This window comes from Cetorhinus maximus, chromosome 6 (genome assembly GCF_964194155.1).
Source record: "Cetorhinus maximus chromosome 6, sCetMax3.hap1.1, whole genome shotgun sequence".
NCBI lineage: Eukaryota > Metazoa > Chordata > Chondrichthyes > Lamniformes > Cetorhinidae > Cetorhinus > Cetorhinus maximus.
The window spans coordinates 8,944,551-8,960,024 of record NC_135884.1 but is presented as its reverse complement, the minus strand read 5'-3'; the positions used below and the strand labels follow the sequence as shown (position 1 = coordinate 8,960,024).

General features: G+C 41.3%; 1 protein-coding gene across 1 annotated transcript in view; it reads left to right on the top strand.

Moving 5' to 3' along the window:
- prkar2aa (protein kinase, cAMP-dependent, regulatory, type II, alpha A) overlaps window positions 1-15,474 on the top strand; it is a 270,284-nt gene that overhangs the window by 136,639 nt on the left and 118,171 nt on the right. Inside the window, exon 3 of the mRNA XM_078543146.1 lies at window positions 3,480-3,535. Within this exon, the coding sequence (XP_078399272.1) occupies window positions 3,480-3,535 (56 nt within the window). The remainder of the gene's footprint in view (window positions 1-3,479; window positions 3,536-15,474) is intronic.

The following is a 15,474-nucleotide window of genomic DNA, read 5'->3' as shown; positions in this document are numbered from 1 at the left end:
AGTTACAGCTGGCAGGCCAGATATGGTGGAGCAACCTGTAAAACTTGTAGTTGATGACTTGGCTTCTCAGGTGACCAGCTTGACCAATAGTTTGTAACTTGCCTGTGAAAATCAGTGCTGATATTGCCTAATCAAATATGTTCATTGCTATGATATGACATTGTATTTAATTCCATATATAACAGCTGTGTTGACTTACTACTTGTTGACAGAAAGTCAATGCTGATCACTATACAAAGTTTCAAGTTCAAGAAAAATACTTAAGATTAAGGCATTTGTTAATTTTACAAGTGCTGTTTAGGTTTTAAATTTGATTTTGAACCAGCTGATGTCCCTGCGAGGTTGTAACTTTCTTTCAAAACTACTTGCTTGCTTTGTTTCATTATAAGGATAGTTTATGATCGACCCACTGTATCTTGTTTTGCATGGGATAAATCGCTTAGTAGATGACACCTGTCAATTTTTATTACCAAACCTTTGAGTTTTGCATATTACCAAACCTTTGAGTTTTGCATATCTCAGGTTATGATAGTTTTTATCTGGCACCCTCTGTTTCTTTCATTTAAAGGAATTGCTGTATTTTTATGTAGAATGTGCACCACAGAATTGGGCCATCTGACCTAAATGTTAAATGTTGGTGTTTATGCCATATGAACCACCTCCTACATCTAACCTGATCAGCCCAACATATTACTCATTTCTCCCTCGTATTTATGCAGCACAGTGGATCGCAAACTTTTTGCTTGGAGGATCCCTTTTCAAAAGGATTAGTAATCATGGCCCTTCCACCTCCCACCCCCATCTCCCATCCAAATTGTAATACTATATGATACTCATATATGAAAATGTATATATAGAGAGTATTTTAATAATGCTTTCAAGAAAGCAGATTTTTGCTTAGAGATATTTACTTACAGATTACATAGATGTAGCAATCTTCTTACTCACCATTCTTCCGTGAGTGCTGCCCTCAACAGTGAGAAAACCAACTTGCTCTCTGCTGTGCACATGGCAGCTGCCCTCAGCTCCTTTTTCCCAGCTTTCACTAAGCCCACCTCCAGTCACCCATCCATAAGGTTGGCTCTGCTCAGTAAGTGCTTTCACATTATTTCACACCTGCTGAAAAATCTCTACTGACTGCATTTTGAGAGCCTTAAGTACGTTGCATATTTTCCGCATTACATTTTAACATTTACCTCAAAAGAAGTAGGAAAACTCAGAAAAACCATTGTCTGTGGGAGCAAAATCAAAATTAAACCCATCACAAGGCAGAAATCAATAGAACAATAGAATCTATTCCCTACCTCGACAATAACTAGTCGTGAAGAATAAAAGTTATCCTACATATGTTGTGGCTATAAACTTAGCATAAAACGTTTTTCTGTTATTTGCAAAGCAATTGATTGTAACAGCTTACACACTTTCACCCAGTACTTTGGTGCCTAATGTCACAAGTGGTTGCAAACAGGAGCTCACTCTTAGTCTTGATTTTCTGTCACCTGTATGCTCACTTTCAATTATGTGTTTGAGTGATCTCTGTTTCTCTCTCACATATACGTAATCTCTGCCACAAGCTCGGATTTATATTTTCTGTGTTATAGTGTCACAGGAGTCTCTGCTGCCAGAAAAATTAGGTTATAGTTCAGATTAAGGCATTACAAGCATAGAAAAAAATTAGTCACTTAGGAGGAGGCCATTGTTAGCATCCTCCAAATAATGGAATAAGGAATAACATTTTTTAAAAATGGCACTTCAAAGTAGGTAATGGAAAATGTTCATTAAACACCAAGACTGATTTTTATTTTGGAGAATGGGAAAGCTGAAATCTAGTCTAGCAGTAGTGAGCTAGTGACCTGTGAATTAAGATATGTTCCACTTGCCATGGACAGGTAGCCATTCCATTGTGGATTAGAGAGCAATAAGCTCTACTGTTAGTGATAACACATGTACTATAAGTAAATTGGATAATTTAATTCTTCTTGGGAATGGAACATCTTAATTATCCCCTTACCCATTTTACACTTGTCCGCCCACAGTTCAGTTTCCTGCACCAATCCGAGGTGTCAGCTGTGGCTCAGTTCATAGCACCCTCGCCTTTGAATCAGAGGGTTGTGGGTTCATGTCTCACTCCCGGAAACCAAGAACTGTGATTGTACTCGAAAGAGTTGCAATCTGTGACTGTTGATAACTCGAAAGAGTTTCCTGCACCAATCCACCCTTTGCGACTAAGCAAAACTACCCAATTTCAGCACAAATCTAGTTGGAACAAAGGGCTGAATTTTACATCCTGCGGACGGGCGCAACATCGTGCGAGAAGACGTCGGGTGAGCGTCCTGACGTCATCGTGCACTTGCAGGATATTTCATTTGGCGTGCATTAAAGTTGGAAGCGCGCCCGCCGACAATTAAGACTGCAATTAAGCCCATTAACGGTGCAGTTGACTCCGATTTTTTGCGGCCCATCCAACATTACGGTTGGTGGAGGGGCGAATTGGCCATGCGGCCATTATATTTTTCATCAAACCTCATCCAAGGATGGGATAAGATTTCCATTATGAAATATAAAGAAAATACAAATCTGTGTCCAGCACTTTTATCAGGTATATTTTCAGGTGCCTGATTGTGATGCATGGACATTTTTTTTTCCTGATTTTTAAAGTTTTATTTTAAGATTTTTAGATCTGTAGCTCACTGAGGCAGTTGTCTGCCTTCAGGGAGCTTTCTCGCAGTGCTCCTCCAGGCCCTCGGAAGCATCATTTCCTGCCCCCACCCCAGCAGCGCTGAGCTTTTCAGCGCGTGTTTCACGCTGGCTGACCATTAATTGGCCAGCCAGCGTGAACTTGCGGTCAGAGGTCCGTTTCCCAACCACTCCCTGGCCCACCGATTGCGAGTGTCTGACAATGGTACAATTCAGGCCAAAGAGTTTTTGGATTCAAGTCCACTGGAAACTGGACAGAGTCTCTGCAAACTCATTTCATTGTGGAAAGAAATCTGCTATCCCACCAGCCTGGGTTTTAGTTTGAACCTCCAATCTATGAAGTTGAATGGATAAGTGACATTGTTAGTTAAGTCACTCCCAAAATATTGAACCGTTGATATTAGAAGTAGTATTTGTGGGGCATTTTTGCCTTTCTGCTATTACCTCCATGCAAAACTTAAAATTAACCTTTCAAAGACCTTTTCCATCTCAAATGTTTTTTTTATTGCCAGAGCAGTCAATAGTGGTTTTAAATAATAAGTCCCATTGTTGTAAAAATGGAGGAAGCAGTTGGACGAGAGCAGTTGAACAAAGGGAAATAAATCTCATCATTGAAGTCCTGTTAATATTAACTGAAGCGGCTTTGCTTATATTTTAGACTTTATTCCATTGCACTAATTTTGCCTCTATTTGAGTTTTAACTGTGGGACTACTACATTTAGAATGTGTGCTTGAAAGCTATGTTTTTGTTGATTCCTATTTTGTTTTTCATTCCCTAACAGTTTGTGCAGAAGCTTTCAACCCAGATGAGGATGATGAGGAGGATACAGAACCAAGGGTAAGATCTTCAGTTGTGATGCCTTAGTAGTAAATATGGAGTCTGTAAACTGCAAGAACTTTTACATTTATTAATATTACAACTTTTTTCCACTCAGTTCCTAATCTTCGCTGTGGCTCAAGGGCAAAATCAAGCTTGGGCAGTCCCTGGTGCCCACCCCCCTGCCTGGCTACTGGGCTGGTCTGGGTGTAGGAAATATTCAGGTCCACTTGTCTGTAGGCTGCAGATTATGTAGCTGAAGAAGTGTTAAAGAAGAGCAAACTTGCTAAAGCACTTCCAATAAAAAAAATGAAGCAAGAATCAGTTTTGTTTAACAATTAGGAAATATTTGCAGCATCTTGTGCCTTTGCATGTAACCTTGATTTGCTGCAGTAGAAACTGTAGAGGATTTCTGCTTTAAAAACACACTCTAGCTTAGGAGACTGATACATCATTGTTGTGATTAAGATGAGATTCTTCATGTTCAAAGTTTTGACAGGTTCAAATTCCAGAATTGACCAAAACTGTCAACATGTAATTTTAATGATCCAGAACAATAGAATGCAGATTTTTAATTAACAACTCTAGTCAGGCCATTCTCTAAGCATGGTTTGATTTTATTGCTGGAGGGGAGTCGAGCAGACACAGCACTATAACAATCCTGAAACTATTATTTAATGCACAATTATGTTCATATACTTTTGACAATTACTATATAGGTTTTATTACAGAAATTGAGCTATTGACCTCTGAGATTTCTGAACGAATCATTTAATAACTTTGAAAGCCAAAAATCCCTCTAGTATAAGAAGTTTTAAATAAAAAATTTTGATTTATGGGAGGGAAATATCCAGCAGGGCTTTAATTTTACTTTAGCACTTTCTGCTTTACTTCTGTTCGGTGCTAAATATTTCATATGTATTGTAAAATTGTCACCCGAGTCTTTTTGTGTTCTGTATGTGTTTGCTTATTAAGGCATTGATTGAATATAAATTGGGCATTATAGATTAATGTTTCCAGTTAGCTCCCACCTGTTGTTTTAATCTAAATATTTGTTGTTGCTTTTGGGATAAAGGGATGGGGAATTTAATTGATTAATGGAAACACTGGTGAGCCAATGCCAATTAGCTGTTCTGCAGGTTAGCCTTCCTGCAATGATTGTGCAGCTGCACTCCTCTCATTTCTATGAAAGATTCTGACTTGTTCTTGTGAAATTGATTTTCTACCATAGAGTTGGTCACAAAAATTGGCAGAGGGGGCCAGATCAGCACTGAAGTGTTGGAGTTATTGTTAGCTAAGCTTAAATTTGAAGGGTTGTTTACAGTCTCATTTCAAACTTATAAGGACTGGCAAAGGTGTCTTTTGTAGGGAAACACTATTGACTTGAATGGCAGTTCAGCCAGCACCAATGCAGAAAAATAAAAAATCTCAGTATCAGGTTAAAGTTCAGACTTGTTCAACATAAGTTTGGTCAGATAACCTTAGATGTCTATGGGATTTTGAATCCTGTTTTACCCATATTTGCTCACTTAAAAATTCAGAAACGTACAGACTGTGTCTCCAGTTTACTGCATAACAGTGCTGGCAGCTTGGGCATTCTAAAACCACTTATACTTAAAGCACCTTTCATTATGTGAAAGGCACTATTACAGGAAGGAAAGGGAGGGGTGAATTGTGGAATGAAGCGACTGCTGTCAAAAATATCTGAATATAAAATGGAATTTGTGTACGATTAATCCACTGTAAAGGAGACCAATAATGAATATCATTGAATTCACATTATGTACCTGAACATTGCAATCTGAGCAAAGTGTTCTTTCCGGATAGAAGGGTGTTTATATCTGAAACCTTTGGGCTCAAAATTTTAAAAAATAGAAATATGAAATAAGAACAATAAATACTGGCAATATTTAGCAAGGTCTTATAACCTCTGAGATAGAGATCAATCATTTAAACTCGTGCCTTTCCGATTTTCATTTTGGTTTTGATCTATAATCAGCCTGCAATGTTGCAACGTAATTTAACTTTTCAGTCTAAGGTAGTGAATTTTATTCATGTATTTATTACCTTTCCGTATGATGGTCACAAGTTTTTAAAAAAAATCTAGATGTCATATCTATGAGAAAATATACCAATATACTACCACCCCACCTGAATTTTGACTGCAATGCACCTTGTACCATTAACCATTTCACTGAAAGGAAGATCATCTGTTTCAGTTCGGTTCTTGTTTGTATTTATTATGAGAAAGGGGACAATACATCCTGAAATTCTTATGGCAGCTGTCAAAGAATACCTAATTCTCTCCAAAGCACCTTTTGCTGGTCCATGTGGTTCTAATGGGCATTGCTGCTTGCCATTGTTAATCAGCTCCATATAAACTGAATTCCAAAAACTTACTCTGTCAACATGTCAACTAGCACCTTGGTTGGGGTGGCAAGCAGACATATTGTGATCAGTTGAATTACAAGCCCAATTACACCTTCAATCTACTTGCGTATCTGCCCCCATTACCACTCGATAATTGCAAGTTTCAGAAGTGGAGTAAGTGCCATATTCTATTTGGAGCTCTTCACATCATCCATAAGATAAAAACAGAAAATGCTGCGAGTACTCAGCAGGCCCGGCAGAATCAGTGGAGAGAGAAACAGTTGACGTTTCAGGTTGATGAGCCTTTGTCACAACTGGGGACCACTTAGGGATGTAACCGTTTTTAAGCAAGACAGGGAAATGGGTGGGGAAGAAAGAACACCAAGGGAGAAGAGAATAAATGAGAAATGAGATCATGATGCAAAGCAAAAGATCATGGCAATGGGACGAGTAAAGAAGCAAAGCATTGTGTCTAGAGGAGGTTTAAATGGGCAAAGCAAAATCATCACCTAAGCTACCATCCAAAAAACACCAGAAACTGGAGGCAGAGATTATGATCTGAAATTATTGCGTTCAGTGTTGAGTCTGGAAGGCTGTAAAGTGCCTAATCGAAAGATAAGGTGCTGGTCGTCTGAGCTTACATTGACCTTCACTGGGACAGTATAGAAAACTGAGAACCTAGAGTTTGGTGTAGGGTAGAGTTAAATGACAGACAGCTGAAAGCTTGGGGTCACGCTTGTGAACTGAATGGAAGTGTTCATTCGCTGACTAGGCCATCATTTATTGCCCATCCTGAATTGTCCTTAAGAAGGTGGTGGTCCATGTGTTGTAGGTACACCCACAATGCTGTTAGGGAAGGAGTTCCAAGATTTTGACCCAGCGACAGTGAAGGAACAGCAATATATTTCCAAATCAGGATGGTAAGTGGCTTGGAGGGGAACTCCAGGTGGTGGTGTTCCTATGTGTCTGCTGCCCTTGTCTTTCTAGATGGTAGCGGTTGTGGGTTTGGAAGGTCCTGCCTGAGGAGGCTTAGTAAGCTCCTGCAGTGCACCTGTGCATCAGTGGTGGTGGTATGATACGGCAGGTAGCATTTTCCAGGCTGACCAAATCCACAAGGTCACACTACTGCAACTGTTTTGAAATTTGTATTTATTATAAGGTTTGTGCATTGAATTCAGAAGTAATGAGTCTAGTAACATCTTTAGCGATTTTAAAAATTAAATTAAAACAATTGTTAGCAAAAGAAAAGAATTAAAACACATACATAAGATTATAGTTACACTGTTACTCAATATTATAACAAATCCCAAAATTCCTAATTAACATGGCTCCCAATTACACACCCCCTTTAAGGCAACAGTCCAAAATAGATTTTAAATTAAGAGAGGCAATCCAGCAAGGTTACCACAGCACCCACTCGACAGTGGAATTCTAAAGGCTTTTTTTAACACAACTTTGGTTAGTGGAGCAGCAGACTTCTGCAAAGTGGCTAGTTTCCCCAATTCTGTTTCACGTGGTGTAATTTTTAGATCTTATATGACCAGTCCTGATAAACCTTCCATCCTTCTTTAAATATATTTCTCCCTCTTTAATCTGTAAATCCCATTGTTTCCATGTGCCTTTGGAATTTACTTTCCTCATACTATAAAAATCTTTTATGTTGTCACTGTGGTCTTTTCTTTTTGGGAAAAAATAAATGTAGTAACCTTGCCCTATTTATCCTGTCAGTTGTAAAACTTTATCATGTTTCCTTGAAAATCCAACAACTCTCTACTCATCTTAGAATGCAAATTTCATTCACGCCCTACCTGCTGAGACTTTTACCCTAGCTCACTCATTAGCATTTCAAATACCCTTTTTACAACTAACTCGTTTGATGAGTTCAACCTTGCAGTCTGTCTGACTCTAATTCAATTAAATCAGCCACACACACAACCACACATACACCCACAATAATATTAAGAAAAATAAGGTAGTTTCGTGACAGGTGGAGAGAGTGAATGTTTGTGTAAGGGGTGCCAATCAAGCGGGCTGCTTTGTCCTGGATGGTGCCAAGCTTCTTGAGTGTTGATGGAGCTGCACTCATCCAGGCAAGTGGGGAGTATCCCATCATACTCCTGACTTGTGCCTTGTAGATGGTGGACAGGTTTTAGGGAGTCAGTGAGTTACTCGTTACAGGATTCCTAGCCTCTGACCTGCTCTTGTAGCCCATTTTTATATGGCGAGTCCAGTTCAGTTTCTGGTCAATGTTATTCCCCAGGATGCTGATAAGTGGAGGATTCAGTAATGGTAATGCCATTGAACATCAAGGGGCGATGGTTGGACTCTCTTTTGTTGGAGATGGTCATTGCCTGACCCTTGTGTGGCTCCAATGTTACTTGCTACTTGTCAGCTCATGTCTGGATATTGCGTAGGTCTTGCTGCATTTGGCCATGGACTGCTTCAGCATCTGATGAGTCGCGAATGGTGCTGAACATTGTGCAATCATCAGCAAACATCCTCACTTCTGACCTTATGATGGAAGGGAGGTCATTGATGAAGTAGCTGAAAATGGTTGGGCTGAGGACACTACCCTGAGGAACCCTTGCAGTGATGTCTTGGAGCTGAGTTGACTGACCTCCAACAACCATCTTCCTTTGTGTTCGGTATGACTGCAGCCAGTGGTGAGTTTTCCCCCTGATTCCCATTGATTTTAATTTTGTTAGGGCTCCTTGATGCAACACTTGGTCAGATGCTGCCTTGATGTCAAGGGCAGTCACTCTCACCTCACCCCGGGAGTTCAGCTGGTTTGTCCATGTTTGAACCAAGGCTGTAATGAGGCCAGGAGCTGAGTGACTCTGATGGAACCCAAACTGGGCATTAGTGAGCAGGTTATTGCTAAGCAAGTGCCGCTCGATGGCACTGTTGATGACCTATTCCATTACTTTACTGATGGTGGAGAGTAGACTGATGGGGTGGTAATTGGCTGGGTTGGATTTGTCCTGCTTTTTGTATACAGGACATAGCTGGGTAGATGCCAGTGTTGTAGCTGTACTGGAACAGCTTGGCTAGGGATGCGTCAAGTTCTGGAGCAAGTCTGCTGTGCTATTGCCGGAATATTGTCAGGGCCCATAGCCTTTGCAGTATCCAGCGCCTTCAGCTGTTTCTTGATATCACGTGGAGCGAATTGAATTGGCTGAAGACTGGCATCTGTGATGCTGGGGACCTCCGGAGGATGCCAAGATGGAGTTGGCACTTCTGGCTCAAGATTGTTGCAAATGCTTCAGCTTTGTCTTTTGCACTGATGTACTGGGCTTCTCCATCATTGAGGATGGGGATATTTGTGGAACCGCCTCCTGCAGTGAGTTGTTTGATTGTCCACCACCATTTATGACTGGATGTTTCAGGACTGCAGATCTTAGATCTGATCCGTTAGTTATGGGATCGCTTAGCCCTGTCTATCACTTGCTGCTTATGCTGTTTGGCATGCGAGTAGTTCTGTGTTATAGCTTCACCAGGTTGACTACTCATTTTTTGGTATGCCTGGCGCTGTTCCTGGCATGTCCTTCTGCATCCTTCATTGAACCAGGATTGATCCCCTGGCTGATCAGTAATGGTAGATTGGGGGATATGCCGGGCCATGACGTTACAGATTGTGTTTGAGTACAATTCTGCCACACTGCCTCATGGATGCCCAGTCTTAAGTTGCTAGATCTGTTTGAAATCTATCCCATTTAGCACGGTGGTAGTGCCACACAACACGATGGAGGGTGGTATCAATGTGGGCGGTGGTCATCCTACCAATTCTATCATGGACAGATGCACATGTGGCAGGCAGGTTGGTGAGGATAAGGTCAAGTATGTTCTTCCCTCTTGTTGGTTCCCTCGCCACATGCTGCAGACCCAGCCTGGCAGCTATGTCATTTAGGACTTGGCCAGCTCGGTCAGTAGTGGTGGAACATTAGGGGGAACTTCTTCACTCAGAGAGTGGTGAGAGTGTGGAACGAGCTACCATCTGACGTGGTAAATGCGGGCTCACTCTTAAGTTTTAAGAATAAATTAGATAGATACATGGATGGGAGAGGTCTGGAGGGTTATGGACTAGGTGCAGGTCAATGGGACTAGCGGAATAATATTTTGGCACAGACTAGAAGGGCCGAATGGCCTGTTTTCTGTGCTGTAGTGTTCTATGGTTCTACCCGAACCAATCTTGGTGATGGACGTTGAAGTCCCCCACCCAGAGTACATTCTGCACCCTTCCTGCCCTCAGTGCTTCCTCCAAGTGGTGTTCAGCATGGAGGACCATTGATTCATCAGCTGAGGGAGGGTGGTACGTGGTAATCAGCAGGAGCTTCCCATGTTTGACCTGATGCCATGAGACATCATGGGGTCCAGAGTCGATCTTGAGGACTCCCAGGACAACTCCCTCCCGACTGTGTACCATTGTGTCGCCACCTCTGCCGGGTCTGTCCTGTTGGTCAGATAGGACATACCCATGGTGGTGATGGCGGTGTCTGGGACATTATCAGTAAGATATGACTATGTTACTTGACTAGTCTGTGAGACAGCACTCCCAATTTTGGGACCGTCAGGGTGAAGGGCTGAGTTTGCTGTTGTCGTTTCCCGTGCCTAGGTCGATGCCAGGTGGTCCTTCCGGTTGCATTCCTTTTTTGTGACAGTTTGATACTGCTGAGTGGCTTCCTAGGCCATTTCAGAGTCAACCACATGGCTTGTTTCCTTCCCTAAAGGGCATTAGTGAACCAGATAGGTTTTTATAACAATCAGCAATGGTTTCATGGTCATTATTCGACTTTTAATTCCAAATTTTTATTGAACTCTACACCATCTACCATGATGGGATTTGAACCCGGGTCCTTAAAGCATTATCCTGGGTCTCTGGATTACTAGTCCAGCGGCAATACCACTATGCCATCGCCTCCCCCACAATCACTAGGGAAGCAATATTAAGTAATTGATGGAGCTGTGGGCTGACAAGTCTTTGGGTCTTCATCCTTGGGTCTTAAAAGAGGCGGCTAATGAGGTAGTCAATGTGTTGGTGTTAATTTTCCAAAATTCGCTAGATTCTGGAAAGGTTCCATCAGACTAAAAAGTAGCAAATATAACCCCTGTATTCAAGAAGGGAGGGAGGCGGAAAACAGGAACCTATAGGCCAGTTAATTTGATGTCTGTCGTGGGGAAGGTGTTAGAATCGATGACTAAGGAGATTATAGCTGGGTATTTAAACTCAAGGTAATTGGGAAGAGTCAGTATGGTTTTGTAAACGGGAAATCATGTTTAACCAATTTATTGGAGTTCTTCGAAAGAGTAACATGTGCTGTGGATAAGGGGAGCCTATAGACGTGCTGTACTTGGTTTTCTAGAAGGCATTTGATAAGGTGCCACATCAAGGGTTCTTGAGGAAAATGAAAGTCATGGCGTAGTGAGTAACATATTAGCCTGGATAGAAGATTGGCTGGCTGGCAGAAAACAGAGAGTAGGCATAAATGGGCCTTTCTGATTGGCAGGATGTGACAAGTTGAGTCTTTGCTGGGGCCTCAACTTTTTACTATTTATATCAATGATTTGGGTGAGGGGACTGAGGGAGTAGCTAAATTTGCAGAAGGCACAAGATAGGTCAGAAAGTATGTTGTGAAGAGGATATAAGGAGGTTGCAGATGGACATAGATATGTTGAGTGAGTGGGCAAAAATCTGGCAGGTGGACTATACTGTAGGAAAATGTGAAGCTGTTCACTTTGGCAGGAAGAATAAAAAAGCAGAGCATTACTAAATGGAGAATAGCTGCAGAATTCTGAGGTGCAGAGGGATCTAGCTGTTCTAGTGCATGAGTCACAAAAAGGTAGCATGCAGGTACAGCAAGTAATTAAGAAGGCTAATTGAATGCTATCCTTTATTACAAGAGGAATTGAACTTAAGTAAGGATATAATGCTTCAGTTATACATGGCATTGGTGAGACCACATCTCGAATACTGTGTGCAGGTTTGGTCTGCTTGTTTCAGGAAGGATGTAAATGTGTTGGAGGTGGTTCAGAGGAGGTTTACTAGATTGACACCTGGAATGAGCAGGTTGTCATATGGGGGAAGGTTAGACAGACTGGGCTTGTTTTCACTGGAGTTTAGAAGAATGAGGGGTGATTTGATTGAAATATATAAGATCCTGAATGGTATTGACAAGGTGGATGTGGAAGGGATGTTTCCTCTTGTAGATGAGCCTAGAACTTGGGCACTATTTTAAAATTAGGGGTTGCGCTTTTAGGACAGAGATGAGGAGAAACTTTTTCTGAGGGTTGTGCAACTTTAGAACACTGCTTCCAAAGGCGGTGGAAATGAGGTCATTGCATATTTGTAAGGCAGGGATAGATACCTTCTTGTTAGGCATGGGGATTAAAGGTTATCAGAGGTAGATGGGAATGTGGAATTTGAAACACAGATCAGCCATGATCTTTTTGAATGGTGGAGCAGGCTCGAGGGGCTGATTGGCCTACTTTTACTCCTATTTTGTATGTTTGTATGATATACTCAGCAGGTCAGGCAACATCAGTGGAGAGAGAAGCAGAGTTAACATTTAGGGTCGAAGATCTGTCATCAGAACAGGAGTTTCTACCATTCTGTTGAAAGTTGATCAACCTAAAATGTTAACTCTGCTTCTTTCTCCACTGATGCTACCTACCATTCAATATAAACTTGTTCAAACGACCTGATTTAGAAGTTGTAACTGAGCCGGTCTGGGAGTATTCAAAAGCAGTTGTGAAAGTCCTTTCTTTTAAAACACTCGCTCTGTCCAGCAAAGGAATAGGAAGAACGATCCATCCCATGAGATCATCTCGGATTATTTTGAAGGCAACTCTAAATGTTGGCTTGTCAGTGGGGAACCAGGGTCTGAGTGGCATGTGTTCAGAAGCATTGTCAACTAATAATCTCAAGAATCATTGTGAGGTAATGGCGTAGAATCAACCAGTTTTTAGAGTCAGGGTTTTACAGCATCGAAGGGGGGCATTTGGGCCCACTGTCCCTATGTCGGCTCTTTGAAAGAGCTCTCCAATTTTAGTTCCACACCCAGCTTTTTCCCCCATAAGCCAACAAGTTAGTCCTCTTCTAAGTACATGCACAGTTGTCTTTTAAAAGTTAGTATGAAATCTGATCCACCACACTTTTATTGTGTATCTTAACAACCCTCCATTGAAAAAAAATTGTCTCTATTTCCACTCGTTCCTTTGCCAATTATTTTAAATCTATGACCTCTGGTTGGTGAGCCTCCTGCCAGAAAAAACTGTACCTCCCTCTTGCTCCATCAAAATCCCAAAATTTTGAATACTTCTTTGAATAACCTTCTCTGCTCTTAAAAAAACAATTTACAATCTCTTAAAACTGAAGTCCCTCATCCCTGGTATCACCCTGGTAAACCTCGAGGCCTTGTCATCCTTCCTAAAGTGTGATCCCCAGAATTGTATACGTACTCATACCATCTGTGTTGTAAGCATATATTTTTAAGTATTAAACTTCAGAAGTGAAAGCTATGTGTCTAATTGCCTGTTTAATATTGTATTCTATCCTGTACGATTGAGGTGACCTCCAAATGTATAGTCTTAGATCAAGTTAATCTGCCACACTAACCGCTGTAGGAACCAAAGCATGCAGAGATTATTATCCAATTCCTGTTCAGAGGGAGGTGTTTTCACCTATGGTTGCTGGTAAACCAGGAGAATTTTGGTTTTCTTAGATTATTTTCAAAATAATCATATATTTTGAGGGAATGAGGAATAATTCCACAATAGCATGAGTTGAAGGGCACATAGTTCCTTATGGACAAAATACAACAAATATCTGGCATACAGTGAGGTTGCTTTTCTTTCAGGAGCTTTGTAAACATTGCTTGGCTTTGGTGGTGATGTGAACCCATTGAGTGGGCCAAGTATCAATTGTGATTGGAAGAGTCCATCTCTAGAGTCTGAAGGAATTGTACAAAAGCCTATTTCTGAAGCTTGCTTTGGTAAGAAAACAGGCTCATTCGGTAGTCAGTTGTTGGTTTGGAGAGATTCATGGCACTCTGTGAAGCAAAGTTTTTGCTTTAGTCCGCTAAAGTTAATATTTTATTGATAGCCGCAATCTTATTAAGGCAATTCTCAAATATCCCTAAATGATGCATCCTGGAGTGAAGTTTGTACAACTGTTATTCCTCACCTCATGAGCTCTCTATCTCAGTTGGGAGGGGGAAAATGGTGACATCTAAATATGGAAGACTTGGTTTTATATAGCATGATTTCAGGATGACTCAAAGCACTGTTCAGCCAATGAAGCACTTTATGAATTGTAGTCCCTAATGTAATGTACTGGTTCACACACATGCCAGCTACCTATAGATGGACAGCTAAAAGTAGGTCCAGTTCATGCTATCAGGTAATGATTATATGCAACAGGGGCGAGGAAGCTGAGAAGAAAAAAATAGTCGGAGAAGGAACACTTAGTCTCACTCCCCACCCCGTTTGGCTGTCATATTCAGCACTGAGACCCATCTTCAATATCTCCAGTGAGAGAAAAGCAAGGGAACACCATTAGTTGATAAGGCTCTGATAACATAACAATAGACCTCAAACTTGACTCCAATGCATAGAAGCACAGATGCAGCAGCTGCAGCCTGAAGTGCTTTGTGTGCCACATGGACAGGACCATGGTTGGGAGCAATGTTCCTTCTGTAATTTTTCCATCCATGTGCAGAGTGAATTTTGTTATGTGCAGTAATATCAGTATAATGTGTGGATTACATCACCAGTAGAAACAAGAAACCTATAAACTTAAGATAAAAGCAAAATACTGTGGATGCTGGAAATCTGAAACAAAAACAAAAATTGCTGGAAAAACTCAGCAGGCCTGACAGCATCTGTGGAGAGGAAGACAGAATTAACTTTTCGAATCCGCATGACTCTTCATTAGAACTAAAGAGAAATAGAAATGTGGTGAAATATAAACTGTTTAAGGTGGGGGGGTGGGACTGGTGGAGCTGGATAGAGGACCAGTGGAGGCAAAGGAGAGATTGCCAAAGATGTCATAAACAAAAGGTGTTGACGGTGGTGATAATAGCTAAAGGATGTGCTAATGGTGACATTAAGAGTAGAAAGCAGGATGAGCAAGTGACAGATGGTCCTAGTGGGGGAGGGGTGAGGGGTAGGGATTGAAATAGGCTAAAAGGTGGAGATAAAACAACGGATGGAAATAAATTTTAAAAATAATAATAGAAATAGGTGGGAAAAGGAAAATATATATATATAAAAAATATAATAATTATTAGGAAAAAGGGGATCAAAAAAGGTGGTGAGGATGGAGGAGAGAGTTCATGATCTGAAGTTGTTGAACTCACTGTTAAGTCCGGAAGGCTGTAAAGTGCCCAATTGGAAGATGAGGTGCTGTTTCTCCAGTTTGCGTTGAGCTTCACTGGAACATTGCAGCAGGCCAAGGATGGACATGTGGGCATGAGAGCAGGGTGGTGTGTTGAAATGGCAAGCGACAGGAAGGTCTGGGTCATGCTTGCGGACAGACCGAAGGTGTTGCACAAAGCGGTCACCCAGTCTGCGTTTGGTCTCTCCAATGTAGAGGA